We start from the raw sequence: 25,898 nt of genomic DNA, 5'->3' as shown, positions 1-25,898 counted from the left end.
AGGATCACTTTGTTGTCCGTCTGTACGTCGCGTCTGTCAAGAAAACAGTAGGGCGATTGTCTATAACCTGCATCAATCATTATTCCAATCTCAATTGTTCTGATTGGCTGGATTTCTGCGATTCTTGTTGCAACAATGCATTGTGGCCAATAGTGAGCGAGCATTAACCAATCAGAGATGATTGCGATCGTGACATTGTAGCTGTCAAACAACCGCGGTAGGGCCACTGCTTCGCGATTGCGGGAGAATGACAGCTACACTGTCACTATCGCAATCACCTCTGATTGGTTAACGCTCGCTCACTATTGGCTACAATGCATTGCTGCAACAAGAATCGCAAAAAATCAGCCAATCATAACAAATGAGATTGTAATAATGATTGATGCAGGTTTTAGGCAATCGCCCTACAGGTACTAAGGTAGAAGACCGGTAAAAAGGTACTTCCCGTTGACCTAGAATCATGAAAATTGGTAGGTAGGTAGGTCTTATAACACAAGTACAGGAATAAATCTGAAAACAGGAAAACAGTGAATTTGTGGTTTCATCACAAAAAAATAATTAAAATGTGTTTATGAACAAATAATAGGCTAGTTGACACTTTTTTTAAGTAGGTCTTAAATGGTTAATATTTGTCCTATTAGATCAAAAAAATTAACACTATATTTTTTGCGCCCTAAAAACCGTAAAACTTTAATTTAAAAATATATTTTTCTTAGACAGGTGAAAACACTGTCGGTCATGTTTGGCCGACAATAAATAAAATTATAGTGTCTGTCTCTAATTTCGAAATAACTACCTCAAATAAAACTCATATGGTTATTGGAACTGTATACCATAACTGAATCGCAAGTTTTTAATTGTTTTGTCTGTCTGTCTGTTTGAACGGGCTACTCTTCGGAACAACTAAACCTATTTTGACGGGACGTTCACAGACAAGTAGAGGACTAACCAAGGAGTACACATAGGCTACTTTTTAAACCGCTTTTTGAAAAAGGAGGAGTTGTGTTTTTGTACCTATGTACACCGAAATATCCAAGATTTCTGAACCGATTTGCGTCCGATTTGCGTATTTTTTTAACTATAGAGAAACTTTGCGACATTGTCCCATAAAAAATTTGGATTCCAACTCCTCAATCCTGATGCCGTACGGGACCTTACCACAAAAATTGATGGGATTTAGGAACTGTCGGTTATAAATTGACATTTGAGGTACCTACCAAGTAAAGACTTTGTCGTTGAACTCGAGGACCCAACTCCTCAACCCTGATGCTGTAAGGAATTGCATTCCTAAATCGTCGTGATACCACGGAATTTTTAAAGAATCATCCGTTCAGAGAGACCTTGCATCCTAGGGAAAGGATTCTACGGATAGGCTACTATTCGTCCTGGAAAATCAGAAGTTCGCACGGGATTAAAAAAAAACCTAAATCCATGCAGTCGATCCACGAAGTCGCGGGGATCAGCAAGTTTATAATATATAAGTATAGGTGACGAAAATTCCAGTAACTCCAAGAATAAGTTAACGTTAGCATAAATGATAATGATTCATTCCTAATGACTTTAAATATATCTTTAATGAGTTATTAGAAGTGCAGGTAACGCAGTTATCTTAATTAATAATCATTTTTGATCAAACTGGTGATTTATGTCAGTTTTACGAAAGACAGTGACTGTATTGGATGTATGATATGAATATTATACTGAAAAGTGCAAGTTAATGTGAATAAAGTGACATTGACTTCAAGAAATGAGACAAGTGTTTGGAAGATATCTAGCAAGCGTCAATTTTAACCGGTAAATTTTAAATACCTATCAAAAATTGCGGACCGGCAGGAATCGAACCCGCGTCTCCTGGGATCGCGCCCGACGCTCTGGCCACTAAGCTACGGCATGCTTGCTGCCAGTGACGAAATTTGTGATATGTAATTGTAGGTAAAAGACTATAAAAATTATAAAAATACTAGTACTAGCACTAAGTAGTACTACTAAGCGAGCTTATGCTAGTACTACACTAAGTAGTACTAGCATAAGCTCGCGACTTCGTCCGCGTGGACTACACAAATTTTAAACCCCTATTTCACCCCCTTAGGGGTTGAATTTTCAAAAATCCTTAGCGGATGCCTACGTCATAATTTATAGCTATGTGCATCCCAAATTTCAGCGCGATCCGTCCAGTAGTTTGAGCTGTGCGTTGATAGATCAGTCAGTCAGTCAATCCTTTTATATATTTAGATTGAAGGTCTGGCACGCGCTGGCTCTTAGTCCATTAACATTATGCCGCACGATCTACGCTTTAGATTGATAAGATATAATATTCTCCAGAACACACAATATACCATAGAAAGAACATGTATTATTATGGTAATTATAACATGCGAGATAGGTATGCTTCATAGGTTCTGTACAAAGGCGGTTTTATCACTAACTAGCGATCTCTTTTAGATAACCCTAAGGTTAGGCTTTATAGTCGAAATTAGAAGATTGAAAGGCATGTAGATAATAACGAAACAATTTGAATAGCTATTCAAGGTAGACGGACTGATCTTATTTTTAAGAAACAAAAAAGTTGGGAAAAATAAAGTAAAACAAAAAGAAAACTCGAATTTAAGCACGAAATGTTTTGCGTCATTCATTTAACGTACGGTCCATTACGGAACAAGGCGAGACTCTCAGAATGAAAACGGCTTAGGCAGAGCTCTATAGAGCGCACTTTGACTTTGCTCAGACTTAACTTTGAGTTAAAACGAGATAGATTTATGTGAGAGATATACTTCTGTCTCGTTTTAACTCTGTGTCAAGTCTAAGCAAAATCAGAGTGCGCTCTATTAGATTTTTCACCCAGACTTTAGGCCATAAGACTAAGCGCGGATTGGCTGACTTCACACACCTTTGAGAATCTTGAGAATAAATATTATGGAGAATTCTTTGGCATGATTCGTCTGACTCTCCTTTGACCGGTTTTTTATATATCTACTTACTTTAATAAAATAATATTATGGTCGTGGTCGAAGATATTGTGACTAATATGAATAAAAATGGAAAGTAAAGTTTGACTTAGTACGGTAAATAGGTTAGTAGGTTTTATAGATAGACTTTTAGAGAGAGAGCCAGCGCGTGCCAGACATCCTTATTTTATAAAAGCGGAAAGTTTCTCTGTGTATTGTCCCCAACACTGGGAGGAACGTTTGTTTGGTTGTTCCTCCCAGTGTAGGGGACCCGCACTCCACCCGCGCTATCCCGCACCGGCTTAGCGCTGGGGCTGTGCGGGTGTGCGGGGCGTCCCCACCCCGATTGCCCTCTCGACCTGTTTACTAATGAATGTACGAATTTTCGATGTTTTTAAATATTGATGCCCCCATTGTCTGTACTGGTAGGTACCTACTTAATCGACGAAATGCGTCAAACGTTGAGATTCCGATTCATGCTCATTAATTTTTAATTAAGTAATTGAGACAGTCGCGACTCGCGAATGAGTGTATTGAACTTAAACGTTTGCATTTATTAAAAAAACCGGTGAAGTGCGAGTCTGACTTGCGCACCGAGGGTTCCGAACTCATCGATATAGAAAGTTACGTACTTATTAAGAACTAAGTAGACTAACGTAATATTAACGTAAGATTCGTACTAAGAATTAGTACCTACTCAAAATTTCTTTGTCCGTATTTTTTCTATTATGCATACAAATAAATAAAAATCTGTTTTAGACAGACAGACAGCCATACAAACAAAGTGATCCTATAACGGTACCTTTTTTCCTTTTGAGGTACGGAACCCTAAAAAACTGGTCAGGTGCGTGTCGGAATACGCATAAAGTAGTAAATAAAAAGTTTGGCGGTCATTCATTCTTAAGCCATAGTTTTTAGGGTTCCGTACCCGAAGGGATATTTTACGCACTAGCCCCGACTTCCGTCATCCGAGTTCTCTCCGTCATCCGTGAGAACATTATGACGTAGTAGATATGTCTAAGATGTCCACTGCATGGATTTGGAACAGAGATTGGATTAGTGCTTAAGCAATATCCGAGTTTTTATTTCCATATTTTCACGGACTCAGATCGGATGAGTGTTTATGTATATAAGAAAAAATTACCATCAGCTCGAAACTTCAGTCTAATGCTGACGTCACTAAAATGGAGGCCACGCTCATTAGCAATTTGCGGGACTTATACCGAAGTGGCCGTTTACCTTTTATTCAATGTACAAACTTTTTACCTTTTACTGTTAAATCCATAGACAAAGAAAGTTAAAACTATTTTTAAAAATTAAGACAGTTTAATTGGTTTGACATCAATGACGGGGTGTAAGCAGTAAGCGATTTCTAATACAAAAGGCTCGCAAATTATTGGAAACTAGTTTTTTGGTCGATAGAGCACTCATTTAGGGAAACTAATCCTATGGTGATTTCAATCAACAGTACCCTGTGCGTAAATAGCCTATTAGACTCTTTACGCACTGCATCCGATCACGAGTCCCAGGAATTTTCATGAGGCGTTTCGCTTTAGATCCGAGTTTCGTTTTCCGTAGCCGAGAATAGCTCAACCGGTATAGGAGTGGACTGAAAACCGAAAGGTCGACGGTTCAAACCCCGCCCGATGCACTATTGTCGTACCTACTCCTAGCACAAGCTTGACGCTTAATTGGAGAGGAAAGGGGAATATTAGTCATTTAAAAAATGGCTAATATTCTTTAAAAAAAAAAAAAAAAAATCTCCAATTCGGACCGAACTAACCACAATATTACTTGTATGAACACTTGCGTACTGCGTCCAATCCAAATCCGAGCCAAGAATCATCCGTCAAAACGAACGCAGTGTATAGAATAGATATACAGTCGACAATCGACATCCCGATTTATCCAAGTTTTCTACATTTCGATTTCCTCTTATTCGGCTTGGATGCAGTGCACCAAAACTTGAAATCGTTGTTAGATTTCGAGCATTGGACCAGTAACAGAACCACTAGTAAAATAGACCTAAAGTGACGGTTTTAAATTTTTTTTAAGGCTATGGGGTTGTTCCCGCATACTGAGTATCGATATAACTATCGACTAAAGAAAACCGTCGCGTCTTCATCAACATCAACCGATAGACGTCCTCATCTGGAGATAGATCTCTTGTAGGGACTTACACATGACACTTTCATACGCCGCGCCGCGCTGCTTGAATCCAATGGCTCCCTGCGACTCCACTTAATGGTGGGGACTTCAAACGCTGCGCTTTCGTACCCTAAGGCTGCCTGTCCACTGGTGCGGAGCGGGGCGGAGATGTCGTTGTCGATAAATAACGTGATAATTTCATTCCGTCATCTGACAAAACTCTGATTGGTCAACAATACACATCTCCGCTCCGCTCCGCACCAGTGGACAGGCAGCCTAACCCTTGCTTTGAACCCTAACGTATAACGGTTCTTCGAACTATGTGCCCCATCCATTGCCACTTCAACTTCGCAACCGGTTGAGCTATATCGGTTCCCCTGGTTCTTCTGTGGATCTTCTCATTTCTGGTTTGATCACAAAGAGAAACTTCGAGCATAGCTCGCTCCATCGCCCACTGAGCGACTCTGAGCTTTCTAAAGAAAATAATATTATATTGAAATATGGATTTTTCATCTTTTCAGGCACACAATGAACGGGGAAGTCGGCCTCCGATTCCTTGATTGGGATCTGACAAAAAGCAAATGTAAGTAAAAACTTTATTATAATTTAAAATTATTTATAAGCTTGACTTTATAAATATTTCTCTTAGACTGTAATTAATGTTTAAAATTAATTTTATGTGATGCATAATTAATTTTAAATTAATTACGCTCTGAGATTAACTAACTTTACAACTTACTTCTAACTTAACTTACTTAAAGTAACTTTTCAAATCAATATTTTCTTTCCATTTTCCAGTGGTAGGAATTTTCTCGGATAATACCTACCATTATTATCTTGAGAAAACTCTTGGATTTCATGCGGAAAATCTTTTATCGCTTTTTGAAATACAAATAAAAAGATTGTTTATTCAAATTCAAAGTATTTGTAAAAAATTTAAAGCTACATAGTATCTCTATATATATATATATATATATATAAAGATGGATCGCTGAATGTATTGCTGATCGCAAATCTTGAGAACAGCTGAACCGATTTCGCTAATTCTTTTTTCATAATATTCCTTGAAGTACGGGGATGGTTCTTACGGAGAAAATTAATAGACTGTTAGGCGGTACGAAGTTCGCCGGGTCAGCTAGTTTTTCATAAATCAAAGCCCCTATAGAGTTCTTGACGTATAATTATCATAGAAAAGGCTCGTAAAGTGTTCTTTTATTACCATTATATTTGTATATTTAAGGTCAAACTATCATTCATAAAAATTAACATTATCTTACCGATATAAACACGCTTCTTTTCAGGGTTCCGTACCCGAAAAGTGTCAATGGAACCCTATTCCTAAGCCTCCGCTGTCCGTCTGACCGTCTGTCTGTCAGCGGGCTGTATCTCGTGAACCGTAGTAACAAGGTAGTAGGGAGAGAATTTTCACAGAATGTGTATTTCTATTGCCGCTATAACAACAAAATATAATAAAAATGACTTTCAAGATGTGCTATGCAGCTATGCTGCAAAGATGTGAAATATGTGACCGTTTCCACCAATACTAAGCTATGTAGCTAAGCGTACTGTAGCTACTCTAATCTGCACATAGCTACACCACTCGCGACGGCCCATAGCACGCATCCTTCCATATAAAAAACATATCTTATAGTCTGATTATTAATTCCGTGGAATTCTGACGTTTCTTAATGTTACCAGAGATAAAACAATTCCCACAAAGAAGAAAACTTTAAATATTGTACATAGGTAAATTTAAGTACATAAATCAATTGCCGCATGTATGTAAAATCATCACTTGAGAACAAATCAACCGATTTGGCCGATTTTTTGTTGTTTTCGTAAAGAACAAGGTTTTTGTGAAAGAATTTCTTAAAAAATCCTGAATCATAATCTAAGCGTGTAGGTACTTTTAGGCACATCAAGATGATTAAAATTAAAAGGAACTAAAAATAAACTTAGAAATGTTCAACATATAGGTAAGTCAAAATTACATCCTCAAATCAACCGATCCCATTGCTGCCAGTTTCCACATTCCATTGTTAAAGATTGCACCCTATTTTAGTGCGAAGTTGTCTTAGGGCTTTTTATATTGATAGGGATTTAATGTAATTTGGGGTAAAATCGAACTTCAGGTGGTGGTCACACTGTTTTTCATACAAATAACTCCCCTGATGTATAAAACTGACAACGTTAGAATTCCACCGACTTAAAAATCAGAGTATAGTTGAATCCGTTTCCACCAGTGCAAAGCTATGTGCACCAATGAATATGATTGGTAGATATCAAACGCATAGCAACGGAAAAGCAGCCTTACTATTAGTAGATAGAGGTCAGAGGCCAGAGCTGAATAGCGACACAAGATGGGAAAAATCATGATTTCACACCTTTATACAAAATCACTGAGTACACAAGCCCGGTGAGGTAGTAATTATACGTTTATGGTTCGATGTTACGAAAACTAACACCTACTTGAAAATTAACACTAAGCTTCAGATACGGCGTAAACCTATAAAAGAGATCACCGTTAGGTATAGTCCGGGACAGATCGAGATGGCTCTGTCTGTACCTACCCGTAAAAAACATTTAAACAAACGATCCCATTGACTTATATATTCTTTAAAATCCCGTGAGAACTCTTTGATTTTTCGATGTAAAAAAAAACGGGCCGAACTGAGAACCTGAGAACCTCCCTTTTGGAAGTCGGTTAAAAAGTAGCCTATGTCACTGTTTAGGTCTTCAACTATACCCATGCAAAAAATCACGTCGATCCGTTTGTTCCGTTGTGACATGATTGAAGGACAAATCAACTAACTTTAGCTTTAGTTTTAAGTTTGCGTAATAATTATCACCACTTCATCTTACAAATCTAACACCCAGACCATCAAAAAGAGTAATTTATTACCTATTTTGAATAAATCATTTGACTTTAACTAATAATTAACCAACAAATAAAATATACACTTTCATATTTTTAATATGCGTAGTGATGATAGTAAACATAATATTTTTAACAAAAAATGTTTCTGTTTGGTATAGACTTACTTAACCCTTATAGACTTTGAAACCATCCAACCGATGTGCCACAAATCGCGTTCATTAGAAAGGCAATAATGCGAATATGGTTTAACCAATAAAAAGATGCATTAGGCAATTTTTTAGCGCAGTAGCACACGCCGGGTATCCACTAGAAATCTATCTATCTGTGTTATAAATAAAACATGAATCGCCGAAATGTATGTACCTACCTGGTGGGAGGCTTCGGTCGTGGCTAGTTACCACCCTACCGGCAAAACCGTGCCTCCAAGAGATTTAGCGTTCCGGTACGATGCCGTGTAGAAACCAAAGTTTTAATCAAAACTGCCGTAGGTACTCCTCCCAGGTTAGCCCGCTTCGGTCTTATAGACTGCATCATCACTTACCACCAGGTGAGTGATTGCAGTCAAGTAACTTGTATGTATCGGAGTAAAAAAAACCTACTTACGCGCATAACTTCCGAAAGTCTGCACCAAATTGGTTAATTCTTTTTTTTTCTATTTGTCAGGACAAGGTTTGCATGGGAAAATCCACGGGAAATGACGCAAAGTCGCGGGCAACAGCTAGTATCAGTACCCTTATTATAAATGCGAAAGTGTGTTTCTTTGTTGGTTTCTTGGTTTATTGGTTTGTCCTTCAATCACGTCGCAACGGCTTGACGTGGTTTTTTGCATGGGTAGGTATAGATAAAGACCTGGAGAGTGACATAGGCTACTTTTTATGCCGGAAAATCAAAGAGTTCCCACGGGATTTTTAAAAACCTAATTCCACGCGTACGAAGTCGCGGGCATCAGCTAGTAATATTATATAACCAATGTTTTTTCCCTACTTAGCCTAAATTAACATTGGAATGTGAACTTACAAAAAAAAGAGTATTTGCATTAACGTCTTTCGCATTAAATGATTAGATTCGTTAACGTGATTGTTTTCTATTTAACCTCTTTACGCTTGACCTCTTTTGGACAAATATTTGTGTGCGTAAGTACCTACAATACAATCGATTCCCACGTATGTGTTTACTTACAGTTACTATGCAATTGTGTCAAGTTTTGTACTTACGGTTTAATCGTTATGCCGTCGCGGCCCACTACTGAGAACAGCCCCCCGATTGTGTCATACAAAATACAAATACAAATACAATACAAAAGAGATTGCCCATTTTCTTAGGAGCTTTGGGCCCCCCCCTAATATAATTGTTATGTCACCATGGTTTTAATTTTATTTTGTAGACAAATAATTAACTCTTTTTATTCTGCAAACGATTTCTATTTATTCACCCTGGTTATAAAGAAATCTTATTTTTTATATTGCTGATATTGAGGTTATATTTAATTAATACTTCTTCAAAATAAATGCATGTTTACGATTCTAACTGTAATTGTGGATATTTTCAATAATAGAGTGAAAAAAAGTCGTTATAAAACATAATCGTAAAAAAATAACATATTTAAAAAAAAAAAAAAATTTAAGTTTTGACACGACCGCGCGCGATGCCACAAAAGAGGGCCCGGCCCGTTCACGGGCGATCTCCTTTCTTTATAGCGAATCTGGGTAAACAGTGATGTTACAAAAACAAAAAGGTACAGCCAAATTCTGCCTATTAGCATGCAATATGTTATGATATACCTAACAACGTGTAGGCACATAGTTTTGATAAAATTAGCCAAATTAAATACTTAGTCACAAAAGAATAAGAAACAAGATGGTACTTAATACAAAATAATATGTCAAAAGGTAACAACCATCAATCCACCAAAAAGGAAAAAATGTCATCTTAGATATTCGTCAACACTATAAAAAATATTTTTAATTAGGTAAATATTCGAATAATTTTTTTAAGGCCTTCTATTTTATTTATATTTACAAGTTCTCTTATTTCTAAAATTTGTTTACAATTAAAACGTATTCATTGTTATCGTAATCGATTGATTGGTTGATTCGATGTTTACATTTTTTCACAGCAAAGGGCAGAATTTGTTGACGATTATGATAACGATGAATAAGCTGTTTTTCTTACACAATTGGGGGGCTGGTGTTCTCTTGGGCTTAATAAATAAATAATAAAATAATAATAGTTTATTTCAATTAACTTAGGTAAACAGTAACTCTTAGAGGTTGGAAACTTCTTTACGTAGTTTTTGTTCACAGATGACGAAACCGACTCTCTGCCTCTGATGGTGACACCGGGCCCAGTGCTGATAATTTTAGCTGTATACCTGCTCTATGTACTGAAAATCGGACCATCTTTGATGACCAAAAGGGAACCTTATAAACTGAAGGCCGCATTAGTGCTGTACAATGCGATTCAAGTGGTCGGTTCCGTATATTTAGTTCGACGGGTAAGTTTTATCATTATGTTTATATAGACTGTAATCAGAAATCTAGCAAAAACGAAGTCAGGTGATAGTACCGATGATTACCGATAAGATACCTTTAAAAATTAAACCTTTAAAGATTAAAAAGTTTGTAATGTATTGAAAATAATATATCTGCCTAAGGCTAGTAGAGGTCAATGAACGATGCGTAGATGTGCCACGGGGTCAGTGCCACGTTGCAGGCGGGACATTCAACCCGAGTTTTGCGCTCTATACATTGCGAGTTTGAAAAATACTAAATCACGAAAACTACAAGTGTAAAGAAATTGTTATTAATATTGGATAGTGTTTAGGTAGTAAAATAATAGAGCCAAATTTTTGCTAACGATCGAATAACACCTTGTAACTATTCTATTTTAATAGAACAGCTATGATTGAGATTGAAATTCACTATAGCAACAAATAAAGTTTCTTTTATTTTTTCTTTGGATTTTAATTTAAAAAAAATTAAACTTAAAGTGTTCGTAAATCTGCCTCTATAGCTCAAGAAATGTGTTAGATCTGAACCCTAGATACCTACTACATTTTCCTAATTATTCTATATTCTATAAGTCACATTATTATACTTATTTGTTTTGCAGTATTTTGGACAACTGATGGAACAAGGGATATTTCCAAAGACGTGTCATCTTGCTAATGAAAACGAAAGAAGCGAAGTAAGCCACTTTTAATTATTTATTTTCGACTCACGCTTTATAATTTCGGAAGCTTCTCATAAAACCCGGAATTTAAAAAAATATATAAACATACCTACGTAGGTAATCATTCTCAATAAAAAATAATACATTTTAATGATGAATAAAATTATCAAAGATCTTAAAATATCATAATTTTTGTATGTATTTTTGTTTTGTAAGATGATGGTTATATATTTCTTTTTGTTTTTGTTTTTCCTGTACCAGATAAAAGATAAAAAATAACGTGAAGATTTTTTTCAAGGGTTTTACAGATTTTGACTTGATAAACACAAATAATTACGTTTCATTGTGTTACCTACTTCAGAAATTGTATTTAATTATGATAATCACTAAAATTATAAATGTTATATAATTGTGACGCCGCAACGTAACAACGGATAGGCGTGATTTTTTACATGAGTGACACAGGCTATTCTTACCTCGAAAAATCAAAGTTCCCACGGGATTTTAAAAACCTAAATCCACACGGACGAAATCGTGGGTGTGGTGGTAGTAATCTAAATACCAAAATATCTTCATTTATTTTATAATAGATACAACTAGCTGACCCGCCCCGGCTTCGCTCGGGTGGAATGTAGAAAATCGGCGTGGTACAATTTTTAAAATCGAGAAATACCTAAGTATTTTTAATTCTTAAACGAAAGCCTGAATACCAATTTTCATCGATGTAACTTTAAAAATGATGACTTTCATGCAAACTTCCGTCCCCTATTTACCCCACTCTGGGAGGAGACCCGTGCCCGTGCTCTGTAGTGAGCCGGTGATGGGTTGTGCCCCTTTGTTTCTACGCGGCATCGTACCGGAACGCTAAATCGCTTGGCTGCACGTCTTTGTTGGTAGGGTGGTAACTAGCCACCGCTGAAGCCTCCTACCAGACCAGAAATTTAGAAATTATAAAATTCCAAACCCCTGCCAGGAATCGAACCCAGGACCTCCCATTAATAAGACCAGTGCTTACCACTGCGCCAGGGAGGTCGTCAACCTGTCCCGGACTATACGTTTGTTTGAACGCTAAAAAAGAAAAAAAACCGATCAAGTACGATTCAGACTCGCGCGACAATGGTTGCGTACTCGGATATTTTTTCGACATTTTGCACGATAAATCAAAAAATATTAGGCATAAAAATAACTAAATTTTACTATTAAATTATTAATAGTAAAAATTTTTACTTTAATTTTAAAAAAATTTTGAAGACATTTTTAATTTTTTTGTGATATAACCACAAATTAACGTTTTTCGGATTGTAAACTTAACTTCTGCTATAAGACCTACCTACCTACCAAATTTCATGATTCTAGGTCAACAGGAAATACCCTATAGGTTTTCTTGACAGACACGACAGACGGACAGACAGACAGACAACGAAGTGATTCTATAAACATTCCTTTTTTCCCTTTTGAGGTACGGAACCCTAATAATTAAACAAATACTGAAATACTATATTATACCTAAGCACAAACTGTAAAAAGTTAATTAATATTAAATTATTCAAATCTGTCAGACAGCAAAGTCAGATTATAGATCATTAAATCTCATTTTAATTATGAAACGAGAGTGTGATTTATTTACTTGACGTCATTGATAATAATTAAATAATAAGGTTTTTCTTCGAGGATAAACCACCAAAATGGTTTATATTATATTAATCAGCAAATCTGTATAAAATATTTAATTAATTTTTGCATTAGTCTGTGTATTTGTTTTTATGTAATTTTTAGGGTTCCGTACCTCAAAAGGTAAAACTAGGAATCTAGCAAATTATAATTTTCCATACATTTTGTAAGTCAGAACCTACTCATTACCTGACCTTGAGTCCCATATATCAACAAAATAAAGAGAAATACTCAGTTAGAGATTGCATTTATTAATTTGATCGTCAAACTATAAATATTTACACAAAAATTCACCATTGTGGCTAATTCCTTTGTACACAATCTCTAAACTAAACTAAAATGCCAAATCTAAATCTATTGCTATCCCTTTCATAATGTTGCTTGCGGAAAAGGATAGCACTAGATTTAGACCTGTTAATTTAGTTTAGTTTAGAGATTTAGTACAAGAGAATTGGCCCCAATGACACGTTAAAAAGCAAACAACTATAAATCATATTAAAAATAAACTACTAAAACTAATATAAAGTTATTAACATGACCATTTGGTATTTTAGTATTTTTTCTCCCACTTGCTCGGAAATGGCTTCATCACAAAAAAACATAAGCTGGCCCTATACTGTCCGCACGCCAGCAATTTCTAACAGGACAGTAACAGAAATTGCTTGACAGTTTCTTATAGCTGACGAGGTTTAAACTTATTGAGTACTTTTTTTAATAAGACCGTCACTTTCGAATTGATGTGTTTCAGGCTGTATAGTTTATGACCTTTACATAATATAAGTTTTTTTATTGTTTCCTCACAAATGGGAGAAAAGTATAGGTACAAGTCTCGGTCAAAATAGCAATTAAAGATCTCGTTTTGTTTAAAAGCCCTCGGCTGGCGCCTCTTACTTTTAAAATCACTTACTAAGTCCGCGACTTCGCCTCGTCCGCCCAATATTACTCGGCTGGCAATTGCTTTATTTCCGGCCTAGACTGTAATATACTATTACATCTCTACTCGGACCTATGCAGTAAGCGCGAGGGCTTTAACGGTGAGTTCTCATGTGCTTCACTAATCCACTACTATCGGAGCTCTTATATTTACATAACTTACAACAAAATGGTTTTTCACCAGTGTGAGTTCTCATGTGCCTCACTAATCCACTATTTCGATTACATTTATACTCGCATAACTTACAACAAAATGGTTTTTCACCAGTGTGAGTGCTCATGTGCCTCTCTAAATCAACTTTTTTATTAAACTTATACTTGCATAATTTACAACAAAATGGTCTTTCACCTGTGTGAGTTCTCATGTGGACCACCAAAAGACTATTTTGGGAGCATTTATATTCGCAAAACTTACAGCAGTATGGTTTTTCACCAGTGTGAGTTCTCATATGCACAACTAATGCACCAGTTTGGCTACATTTATATTCGCATAATTTACAACAAAATGGTTTTTCACCCGTATGAATTCTCATGTGCTTAACTAAATCACAATTTTGGTTAGATTTATATGTGCATAAGTTACAACAAAATGGTTTTTCACCAGTGTGAGTTTTCATGTGCCTCACTAAATCATAATTTCGGTTACATTTATAATTGCATAATTTACAACAAAGTGGTTTATCACTAGTATGAGTTCTCACATGCTTAACTAAATCAGAATTTCGTTTACATTTGTATTCGCATAATTTACAACAAAATGGTTTGTCACCAGTGTGTGTTCTCATGTGCACCATTAAATGATTTTTATCTTTGGGTTGGTATTGGCAAGTCTTGCAAGTAAATCTATTTAGTGACACATGACTCCGAATGTGTTCTGCTAAAAGACTTTTTTGTTTAAACACTCTTTGACAAAAGTCACAAGTGTACACAGTGTTTGATGAAGTAACTTTCTCTTCACTAGTGCCTGCATATTCTGTACTATTCTGAAATGTCGCCTTATAACTGATATCTATAGAGACAATGTCCTGTCTCACACAAGAGCTGACAGCTTCTTGTGTTGTCGCCAGTGTGTTGTGTCCGCACCTGTCGTCTATATTAGCTTCTTCAGTTGATGGTACTTTGTTGTCCTATATAAAATAAATAAATTACGATCAAAACTCAAAATAGTTTATTCAAAATAGGTAACAAATTACACTTTTTGATGGTCGGTTGTTGCATTTGTAAAATGATGATATAGTGGTGATAATTTTTACGCGAACTTAAAACTAAAGCTACGAGGGTTCCAAACGCGCCCAGGTCTGAGAAGAGCCCACAACAAACTTAGCCAGGTATGATTTTGAGAGATCCCCTCTAGCTTGTTTAGTTAACAAGCTATGGTAATGCTTTAAAGGAGATGTTTTAAATTGTGCCATACATGTACGCTTCCTTAAAAAATTGAGAAATGTGACAATAATTTGAAAATTACAAATCATTAGTTTAAATGTATAGTTTAGTGTTACAAAAATTATTTTAAATTAAAAATTTCATAGAAGTCGCGGGCATCATCTAGTAGATAATAATCATCATCATCATGATCAACCCATAACCGGCTCACTACAGAGCACGGGTCTCCTCTCAGAGTGCGAAGGGTTTTGGCCATAGTCTACCACGCTGGCCATGTGTTGATTGGTAGACTTCACCCACATTTGAGAACATTATGGAGAACTTTCAGGCATGCAGGGTTCCTCACGATGTTTTCCTTCACCGTTAAAGCAAGTGATATTTAATTAATTAAAACGCACATACCTCCGAAAAGGAGAGGAGGAGGAGAGGAGATAATAATAGTGGGAATCTCACCTGGAGATGCATGCTCATATGTTGCATGTACGCATGTTCATGGACAAAATCCTCCAAACAATATGTACATTGGAAGACACACCTTTCATACTTCAACGGATCCTGAACAAAACTATGGATATTACTGTTATCTTCATTTTTCATTTCCATGTCTTCATCAACCCACATAGACTCTTCATCATCAACCCTTCCTTCAGCTTTTACAAACTCTCTGAGTCCAGTTTCCTCTAACTCTGTCTGTTTGTCTTCCGAGGGGTGTTCTAGTATGTGTAACTCGCAGTGGTCAGGTCCTAGCGTTGTTAACACCAAATTACTCTTTAGTTGGAGTTTTGTGCAGTTTATCATTTCTATATGTTGTCTTGTTATCTGTTGAGACAAGCTAAGTATTCAATATGTACATTACACTAAATAAATGGATAAAATGGATAGTCCTCTGATGGGGAAACTCGTGCAGAGGACTAAATCCTTTTTAGTTATTAAGTACTAACATAGTGATTAAGTATTTTGTTACTAACTCCTTAGTGTTTAAGTATTAACATAGTTATTAAGTATTTATTGTTACTAACACATAATGGATCAATTGTTGTCCGATTTAATAAATAAATTGAAATTGAAATTACAAAGATAAAAAATTGGTCAAGTGTGAATCGGAATCACAACCATCTTACAAGGAGCAACACATTTAATTTTTTAAAATTTTGAAGGGAGCCATTTTAATTTTTTTTGTTATTTGTTGTGGTAGCAACAATAGAAATCCATGTACTGTCAAAATTTTTACTCTCTACTATAATTATGGTTCATGAGATACAGCCCTCTGACAAACAGTCGGGCAATAAAGACTTAATAATAAGTCCCTGTTCTCTCTCCAATCTTCCGTTGGCATGGAACGGTATAAGCAATGCAAGTTTATTTATTTATTTTATTTTATTTCTCAAAGAACCACCCACAGAATTCATCATCATCATCATCATGATCAACCCATCACCGGCTCACTACAGAGCGCGGGTCTCCTCTCAGAGTGAGAAGGGTTTTGGCCATAGTGTACCACGCTGGCCATGTGCGGATTGGTAGACTTTACACACCTTTGAGAACATTATGGAGAACTCTCAGGCATGCAGGTTTCCTCACGATGTTTTCCTTCAAAGCAAATGACATTTAATTAATTAAAACGCACATAGCTCCGAAAAGTTAGAGGTGCGTGCCCGGGATCGAACCACCGACCTCCGATTGGAAAGCGGATGTCCTAGCTACTAGGCCAACACAGCTTTTTACCCACCCACAGAATTACACACTTAAAATTACATAAAATGTTTTTGAGTTTTATAGTGTAACTCAATTTACGGGCAGTCACAACGAACATTGAAAAACCGTCCAATAAAATAACCTAACCTATGTATAAAGTACTTACTAATTCATGTTTTTCAACTAAGTTCATCATCAGTGCACGAGCTCTCAAGCTCTTGTCTCTGAATCTACTAAAGTTCATCAATCTCTGAGCGCATTGTACGCAAAGTGTTTGTTTTAGGTTTCCTTGATCACACAACTGAAACAACATGTCATCATCATCATCATGATCAACCCATCGCCGGCTCACTACAGAGCTCGGGTCTCCTCTCACAGCCAAACTCAGAGTCCCTAATCGTTACTTAAGATTGAGTTAAAATGAGACAGATTTATGTGACAGATACAGCTCTGTCTCGTTTTAACTAAACTTAAGTAACGATTAAGCGACTCTGAGTGCGGCAGTCAGAGTGAGAAGGATTTGGCCATGCTGGCCATGTGCGGATTGGTAGACTTCACACACCATTATGGAGAACTCTCAGGCATGCAGGTTTCCTTACGATGTTTTCCTTCACCATTAAATCAAGTGATATTTACTTAATTAAAACCCACAAGTCCGAAAAGTTAGAGGTGCGTGCCTGGGATCGAACCCCCGACCTCCGATTAGAAGGCGGACGTCTAAATCTAAAAAATTTGAAATAGAAACAACATGTTAAGTATTTAAATTTTAAACAGTTGTTAAATATAATCCTCGTTCATCCCTTGTAAAGATAACATAAATTAACAACTTACAGGATGTCCCGTTAACTTTTCATATGCTTCTTCCAATTTGTGTTTACTAATTAGAAACAGCTTGCTATCAGTGTCTAGGCATATCATGCAAACCTGTAAATATACTACTAGTTACAGGTATGTGAAGATTAAAAAAAACAAAATAAAATCAAAAACTGACTTAAACAACTATAAACTCTGAACTCCTATGTATCATATCATGCTACACTTGGTTAAAATTCTACTGTTAAGTAAACTATAACACACATCACAAGCAGTTTACGCTTATCTGTTGAGGAGTTCCATTGTCTATCTCTGAAGATCTTCACCAAATTATTGAGACCAAACTAATAATATTATGTCCTTTCAAATAAAAAAGAATTAATGAAATACATAATACTGAATTGAGTACCTGTTCCTTTTTAGGGTTCCATACCTCAAAAGGAAAAACGGAACCACTATAGGATCACTTTATTGTCTATCTGTCTGTCTGTCTGTCAAGAAACCTACAGAGTACTTCCTGTTAACCTAGAATCGTGAAATTTGGCAGGTAGGTAGGTCTTATAGCAGACATTCGGGGAAAAATCTGAAAACCGTGAATTTGTGGTTACATCACACAAAAAAAATTAAATTGTGGTCATGAACTAATAATTAGTATTTTAAATTTTCGAAGTAAGATAACTATATCAAGTGGGGTATCATATGAAAGGGCTTTACCTGTGGATTCTAAAACAGATTTTTATTTATTTTTATGCATCATAGTTTTTGAATTATCTTGCAAAATGTCGAAAAACTATGACTGTAGTACGGAACCCTCGTTGCGCGAGCCTGACTCGCACTTGGCCGGTTTTTTTCCTTAGAATTCAGATCTTATATAAGTCTTAGCTCCTTTTCCTTCTACAGTCACCTTTAATTTGGTTTAGTTAATTTTGTTTTACTAACTATACAAAACATGACGTTATGAGTTACCTGCACTGTTGAAGGAATAGCACCAGTAATAATTTGCCTTCCGCCACTTTCTGTTTCATAAATTTCGTCATTTAGAAAATGCTGCGAGCAGACCACAGCACAATCTGGTAAGTGACTGTCTTGTTTGCCGAGGGCTCTGAGCCAGGCAGCACGAAGATGCACTTCACTGGGGAAGCTGGAAATTACTATTTATGTTACTTAAGGAAGCAAAAGCTGTGATAGCCTAGTGGTTAGGACATCCGCCTTCCAATCGGAGGTCGGGGGTTCGATCCCGGGCACGCACCTCTAACTTTTCGGAGTTATGTGTTTTAATTAATTAAATATCACTTGCTTTGACGGTGAAGGAAAACATCGTGAGGAAACCTGCATGCCTGAGAGTTCTCCATAATGTTCTCAAAGGTGTGTGAAGTCTACCAATCCGCACATGGCCAGCGTGGTAGACTATGGCCAAAACCCTTCTCACTCTGAGAGGAGACCCGTGCTCTATAGTGAGCCGGTTATGGGTTGATCATGATGATGATGAAGCAAACAAACCTATACCAGAGTGATTATGTTTTGCACAATAGATCCACCAATCAGATATAAGTATTTCAAGTTTACACTGACCCTTGAACTTTTAACCTAAACGGGAACCACCTATTTTTAGATTTTTAAACACAGATAGATTGCTATGGGTAAACATACTACATTATTATTTATTTAAGAATATTTCAGCTCTTTAAAATGTGGTTTTCGGCTGTCTATTCTGAGTAAGTTTTTGATTGCTCTAAAGCACCTTTGTAGAACCTTGAATACCTTTTTCCCGGTTCACCAAGTTAGCCCAAAATATAGGAATTAATTTAAATACTAGCTGATGTCCGCGACTTCGTTCGCGTGGAATTAGGTTTTTAAAAATCCTACGGGAACTCTTTGATTTCCCGGGATAAAAAGTAGCCTATGTCGCTCTCCAGGTCTTTATCTATACCCATGCAAAAAGTCACGTCAATCCGTTGCACCGTTGCGACGTGATTGAAGGACAAACCATCAAACAAACAGTCACATTTATAATATAAAGGTACTGATGTTGAAACGACGCTCAGGTATGGTGTCATTACAACATACCTGAACGTTGATTTGATGCATTCAAAATACGATATATAGGTACGTATTGTTGGCGTATTTCGCTTATTTTTAATACGCATTATAATACCTCATCCAAAGCTCTAGCTATGCTACAAGCGGCTGCAAGCGGGCTGCGGCCCAATGTTTCAATGACCCCAGCGTGACTAACTGATTACTGCTCAAACCAGCAGTCAGCACAGAATTTAAGCTGACAAACACAATATAAACTAACAAGTGAGATCTTGACGACTTGCGAGTCAACTCAAAATACTCACCCATGAAAACTAACCGCCTTCCCCTCCCCGTGTGATGTGGATACATTATCTGAAGTATTTTTGCAGGACGGCACACAGCACTGCATTTCCAAAACTTCTGTTCTGCTTCTACTAGAATGAATCTTCTGTGGGCTTGTGAGACTACTAGTGTAGTCAGTGCTACAAAACGGTCAAAATGCACCTGTTTCTCTATTTTTAATGTTATATAAAACAAAATAAAATGATTTCCTTTTTCAATCCAGCCACAGGTACCACAGACCAATAACATAGGTACCTATAGGATACTTTTCAAACTTTTCAAATGACAGTCAAAGATAATAATCACTATGACAGTTGTCATTGTTTTTTTCTGTCACTGGTTTTACGGCTCTGGGTTCTAGCCTTTTTGAGCCATTGAGTTAATATTTTTTTATTAGTGATATTATTTAAACTAGAATGATGCCAGCGACTTCACTGAATTTGGATTTTTAAAAATCCCGTGGGAACTTATTGATTTTGCGGGATAAAATTAGTCTGTCACTCTCCAGGCCTCCAGGCCGTTGCTCCGTTGTGATGTGATTGAAGGACAAACCAATAAATCAACAAACAAACACACTTTAATTACCTAGGTACCTATAATAATAACTGGGTAGAGATTCAGTCAAACTACTTTACTACTAGGTACCTATGTGGTATTACCTACTTTTAACTAAGTAACTTTTTACAGGTTAATGACTTCAATAAAATACGTCCTACTAATATTATAATCCAATTCATTGTTTCAGATTCTCTTAAGCATATGGTTATATTTCGCCGCGAAGGTCACTGAACTCCTAGACACAGTTTTCTTCGTGCTTAGAAAGAAGGACAATCAAGTCACATTCCTCCATCTATATCATCACTCTGTCATGATGATTGGCACATGGGCGTTTTTGAAGTACTGGCCTTCAACAACACTTATTTTCATTGGCTTCCTAAACTCCTTGGTGCATGTGTTCATGTATACGTACTATGGCTTAGCGGCTTTGGGACCCAAAGTGGCAAAATATATCTTCTGGAAGAAGTATATGACAAAGTTCCAATTGGTAAGTGATTATATCTTCACTATCTATAAGTACGTACTTAATGATATACCAATGAATGCAAAAGTACTTACCTACTCTCAAGTCATAATATCTTAAAATTCGAATTATAAAATCAAAATGTGTCACATCTTGGCTTACTTTATTCACTACCTACTAAAGATGGGCGTTATTGGCTATTTCTGGCAACGGTTATCCAACAGTTATTTAGTTTCAATACCGATATTGATAACCGTTGCCGAATATCGGTATCAGAGTTGTGTTTCAAGTAATTTAATATGCGCAACGCGCAGCGGTTTTCGTTGTAGTAACTAAGCTAGCTACCGTATCAATACCATCTGTATAGCTAGCGCGCGCATATTCACTAAAATAAAACCAATTTTACTTTCATAAATATCGTGAAGTAATCACAACCTTAAGTTCATAGCAGCAAAGTTTAATTATAATGATCATTGACATAGGTCAAACTATATTGGACGCCTGCACGAATAGTTTGCCACAGTCCAGTTAACCAAAAACATTTCACGAAGATTGATAAACCAAAGAGGACCTTATCTCTATTACTCTAAGGCTAACTGTATTAAGATTGATAGATCAAAGTGTAATGGACAAGTACTTGTACAGTTAAGCCTAGCGTAATAGAGATAAGGTCGGCTTTGGTTTATCAAGTTCTTAGTTACTAAGCCGGTACCCAATAACCGCTCCTTCTCAGCTTTCAGTGAAAGAAAGAAAGAGAAGGCATAATTATTGCGTTTCTAGTTACCAAAAAACCAAACAATGTATTGTCAGTTGCCAGTTGGCAGTGTTGCGTTGTCAGGTGGTTTGTCATAGATGATAGCTGATAACCGTTGCTAGCTACGACAATAACGATACGGTACGCTATAGGCACGGCAGCGGTTTTCAGTTAAGTTAAGCTATAGCGGACACATGTCTACTACCTACTATACTTTAATAAAAAAATAGTAAGTAGGTAGGTAGGTAGTTTATGAAACATGAGTTGCACGTGTTTAAAAAATGAGCCGCAGGCGAGTTTTTTAATAGTATCACAAGAGTGTTTTAATATCTAATTATGTAGAGTTTCCTACACTAGGTACTTTATCTAATCTCATATTATAATATTATCTTGGAGTGACTGAAACTGTCTCTTCTTTAATATAGCAAAGTGTTCTTCACATCGTTCACTTAGATAGTATAATTAATTATAATCAATTAATCACCAACTACGAACTATGCAATAAGACGATTCCTCGTTCTTTTAAAATTAGTAAAAAAATTAATATGGCTATTAGACCCCACCTATGACTTATGTCTTATGAGATGCAATTGCCTAGGCTGCTCTCAACATTTAATCCGCCTCTGGTGTTACGAGTACATAAGTATTACTTCACCATAGAATCCATATTGCACTTTGTAATGTAATCAACTATTAAATAATTACCAACGTAGGTAGTTATTTAGGTGTAGATTATGATTTAGGTTCTCATAGCTAAGTCGTATCTTTCTAACTTAAAACACTCCACGGTCAATAGGTTATCGGTAAACAATAGACCATCATTGTTTAAATTTCAATAGAAAAGTTGACGTATGAGCATTTTGTAATTGGATAATGATTAACTTGATGATTAATGACATTGGGGGATATTATCAGATAAATTAATAGGTACAGAATTTTACAATTTTATGTCATGAAATCTATTTTTCAAATATAATTAAGGTAGTTAGTCGTAATATTGTCGCGTATTGTCTCCAACACCGGGGGAACGATAAGCGACTATAAAGTTTTTGGATCGTCGGGACTTTGGGAGATAACAGATAACATAAGATAACGTAAGTTTTTTAAAGCAAGTACACCTTCATGACCTGTTATCTCCCAAAGCCACCATGATCCAAACTTCATAGTCGCTGATCGCTGTGTGCAATAAAGTATAAATAAATAAATAAATCGAACTTTTAGCTTTTATAAAATAACAAAGATCTGGCCCTCGCGGGCTCTTAGTGCAGATCATTTTTGAATTAACTTGGTATTATCAATTTGATTGCATGTCGCAACATTTTTGAATTAACTTGGTATTATTTATTTGATTGTATCTCGCAACATTTTTGAATTAACTTGGTATTATCAATTTGATTGTACCTATCTCGCAACATTTTTGTATTAACTTGGTATTATCAATTTAATTGTATCTCGCAACATTTTTGTATTAACTTGGTATTATCAATTTGATTGTACCTCGCAACATTTTTGTATTAACTTGGTATTATCAATTTGATTGTTACAGATCCAGTTTGTCTGCATTATCATCCACTACAACATCGCAGTGAGAGTCTCTGACTGCCCGCCATCTAAAGGTGAAGCGGCATTCATAGCTTGCAATACAGTCTTCTTTCTTCTCTTATTTTTAAACTTCTACCGACAGAGTTATACCAAAAGGAAACAACAACTATCAAATGGTATTTGTAAGCCAGCGTACAGTAAAGAGGAATGTGTTAATAGTAAAAAAGAAGAATAACTATAGATAATAAAGAAAAATAGTTAAAGAAGAAAGAAAAGCTAATCGTAGGTCTAAAAATAGATCTGATAATGATCTTCTTTAGCGAAATAGATGGTGATGTTATTATGAGGAATGATTATGAAAAAGATAGAAAGAAAAGGTATTCTAAAGAGCAGAAGTACCTAATAGATAAAAAGTACCGCCAAAGAATTAAGAATCGTATGAAAGAGGCAAAATTAATATAATATACTTATTAATATAATAGATAGAGTAGATAATTGTATAAATATATAAAAGGAAGGTGACTCAATGACTGATCTATCAATGCACTCAAACTAGGATAGATCGGGCTGAAATTTGGTATGCAGAACAGTGGCTCTACCGCGGTTGTTTGACAGCTACAATGTCACGATCGCAATCATCTCTGATTGGTTAATGCTCGCTCACTATTGGCCACAATGCATTGTTGCAACAAGAATCGCACAAATTCAGCCAATCAGAACAATTGAGATTGTAATAATGATTGATGCAGGTTTTAGACAATCGCACTGTGGAAAATCGAGGTCTGTTTCGGATCAAAAATCGATAACTTTTTTATTATAAAAGATTATACTGTGAAATTTTGCACTAATATAGATTAGTATATAAGGCTTTAAATGTAATGTGTTTTTCATATAATTCATTTTTATAAAATATATTAAAAATTAAAATAAAATTCAGAGTACAAAAATTACCTTTATTTTTCTTTTTTAAACTATCAATACAAGTTATAATGTGCACGAAACCTAATTATTTTATTCTTAATTTCAAAATACAAATCAATACTAAAGAAAAATATAAAATATATTGCTCTAATGTTAAAATTATTATTTTTATAACTCTTAAACAAAAACTGAAAGAAATAAATTGAAAATAAATTGACATGAATTTAAAACATTATATTTTTGTCGTAAAACTGCATAGTATAGTATTGCACTATATTTTATTTTGTAAACTTCGGGATCTGAAATTAATTAGCTCACTTTCAAAAACACTTTCAAATAATCTTCACGTTTTACGGTTTTATTATGTTGGTTATGTAGGTACGGATTATAAATAGCATTCTTTCTTTTTTTTGCTGGATTATGACGAGTCTGTATAAGATATGCCCGGTCTTCCACGTTTTCCAGAAGAACTAGAAGGTGTGGAGTCACTTGTAATATCTTTTGATATTGATAAAGTTATTACATATTCTGAGTCTAACCAGTTACTGTTGTTATTCATTAAAACTCATATAAGTAAAAGTCGATCCTTTTTCCATCATTTACTAAAAGCAGGAATAACATGTCTTTAAATAACACTGATGATAAAACATAATACTATTATGCTGTCATCAGACGATATTTTCTTTCGAAATTATTGATCATGCCTCAAAAGTTTTTCTCCTTGAATATAGGAAAGTAATTTTTTTTCGAATACCTACTTGATACATTGAAAAGAATTAACAAAAAACGTAAGTATATCATATTTGTAACAACTAAACGTCTCGTCTGTTTAATTATAATTAATAATTATAAACTGTAAATAAAGAAATACATGTCTCTTTATATATATTATTTGAAAAATTGTAGTGTGCATTTTGATTAAATTTGACACTCGTAAATAAGTTCAAAATATGTTAAAATTACTAATATAAATATTTTTTTATTATAAGATACAAAAAAAGACCGCAAACTATTGATATAAAAAGTCTACATTCTAAGCCGCAATAGAGAAAGGGTTTCCGTTTTCTGACTTTTGTCACATTTTTATCGATAACTTCGAAAAGCGCAAATATGCGCAGCTAATTTTAATAAATGTTTTTTATGATTAACTAAGCTACAAATCAACATCAAATGTAAAGCGTGGGGAAACGTGGGTAACTATTAAAAGTCTCAACGAACCTAAAAAAATCCTTTTTTTGACGTTATTTTATTTTACAATTATTTAAACGTTAACGTTAACATAAAATTATAAAAATATTAGTTGTTTAAAAATGTTCAGATAATGAGCTTTTCAGAAATGTATAATACTTTACATATATTCCTACAAAGTTTAACTTTAAAATCACTTTCAATGTGATGAAGTGAACTGGCTTAACATGGACGTCCGTAAAAATAAAAAAGTTTGTGGCCTTGCAAATAAAAAACTTTATATTATTAGTGCAAAATTTCTACATTATAGTTTAGTTAGACTCTTAAACTAATAAATAAACTAAAAAAAATATGAAATTTGCGACATTGACAAAAACGATTTTTGATATGGCGTTGTACTACCATTTTCCACAGTGAATCGCCCTGCTGTTATTATGACGTAGACATCAGCTAAGGCATGGCATAAGCTAATTT

At 35.4% G+C, this 25,898-nt stretch overlaps 2 protein-coding genes across 4 annotated transcripts in view; one reads left to right on the top strand and one right to left on the bottom strand.

Annotated features, from left to right (window-relative positions):
- Positions 1 to 24,077, top strand: part of LOC117982453 (very long chain fatty acid elongase 7-like) — a 29,760-nt gene extending 5,683 nt beyond the window's left edge. The window contains exons 1-6 of one of the 2 annotated variants that reach the window (XM_034968809.2): positions 1,665 to 1,794; positions 5,615 to 5,676; positions 10,275 to 10,465; positions 11,083 to 11,157; positions 20,744 to 21,043; positions 23,320 to 24,077. In XM_034968809.2, coding sequence (XP_034824700.1) covers positions 1,748 to 1,794; positions 5,615 to 5,676; positions 10,275 to 10,465; positions 11,083 to 11,157; positions 20,744 to 21,043; positions 23,320 to 23,550 — 906 coding nt within the window. In that variant the 5' untranslated portion in view covers positions 1,665 to 1,747 and the 3' untranslated portion in view covers positions 23,551 to 24,077. Of the gene's footprint in view, positions 1 to 1,664; positions 1,795 to 5,614; positions 5,677 to 10,274; positions 10,466 to 11,082; positions 11,158 to 20,743; positions 21,044 to 23,319 lie in introns of those variants that run through there. The other variant, XM_034968810.2, reaches the window with a different exon arrangement.
- Positions 13,044 to 20,243, bottom strand: LOC138402402 (gastrula zinc finger protein XlCGF57.1-like). 2 transcript variants are annotated; one of them, XR_011236777.1, is made up of 7 exons: positions 19,980 to 20,243; positions 18,604 to 18,778; positions 17,656 to 17,748; positions 16,991 to 17,125; positions 15,583 to 15,948; positions 13,279 to 14,873; positions 13,044 to 13,115 (listed from the first exon to the last, which is right to left on the bottom strand). XR_011236777.1 is itself a non-coding variant. In XM_069498742.1 (6 exons), exons 1-6 carry the CDS (start codon positions 20,063 to 20,065, stop codon positions 13,842 to 13,844), a joined length of 1,887 nt encoding a protein of 628 aa, XP_069354843.1. In that variant the 5' UTR covers positions 20,066 to 20,243; the 3' UTR covers positions 13,277 to 13,841. The 2 variants fall into 2 exon arrangements, 1 of the variants encoding a protein (XP_069354843.1); XM_069498742.1 differs by lacking the exon at positions 13,044 to 13,115 and having other exon boundaries at positions 13,277 to 14,873.
- Positions 24,078 to 25,898: the final 1,821 nt, after the last annotated feature.

The sequence above is a fragment of the Maniola hyperantus genome, chromosome 5 (assembly GCF_902806685.2).
Source record: "Maniola hyperantus chromosome 5, iAphHyp1.2, whole genome shotgun sequence".
In the NCBI taxonomy this organism is placed as follows: Eukaryota; Metazoa; Arthropoda; class Insecta; order Lepidoptera; family Nymphalidae; genus Maniola; species Maniola hyperantus.
Note: the sequence above shows the minus strand (reverse complement) of the source record. Positions and strands in the feature narration are given on the sequence as shown.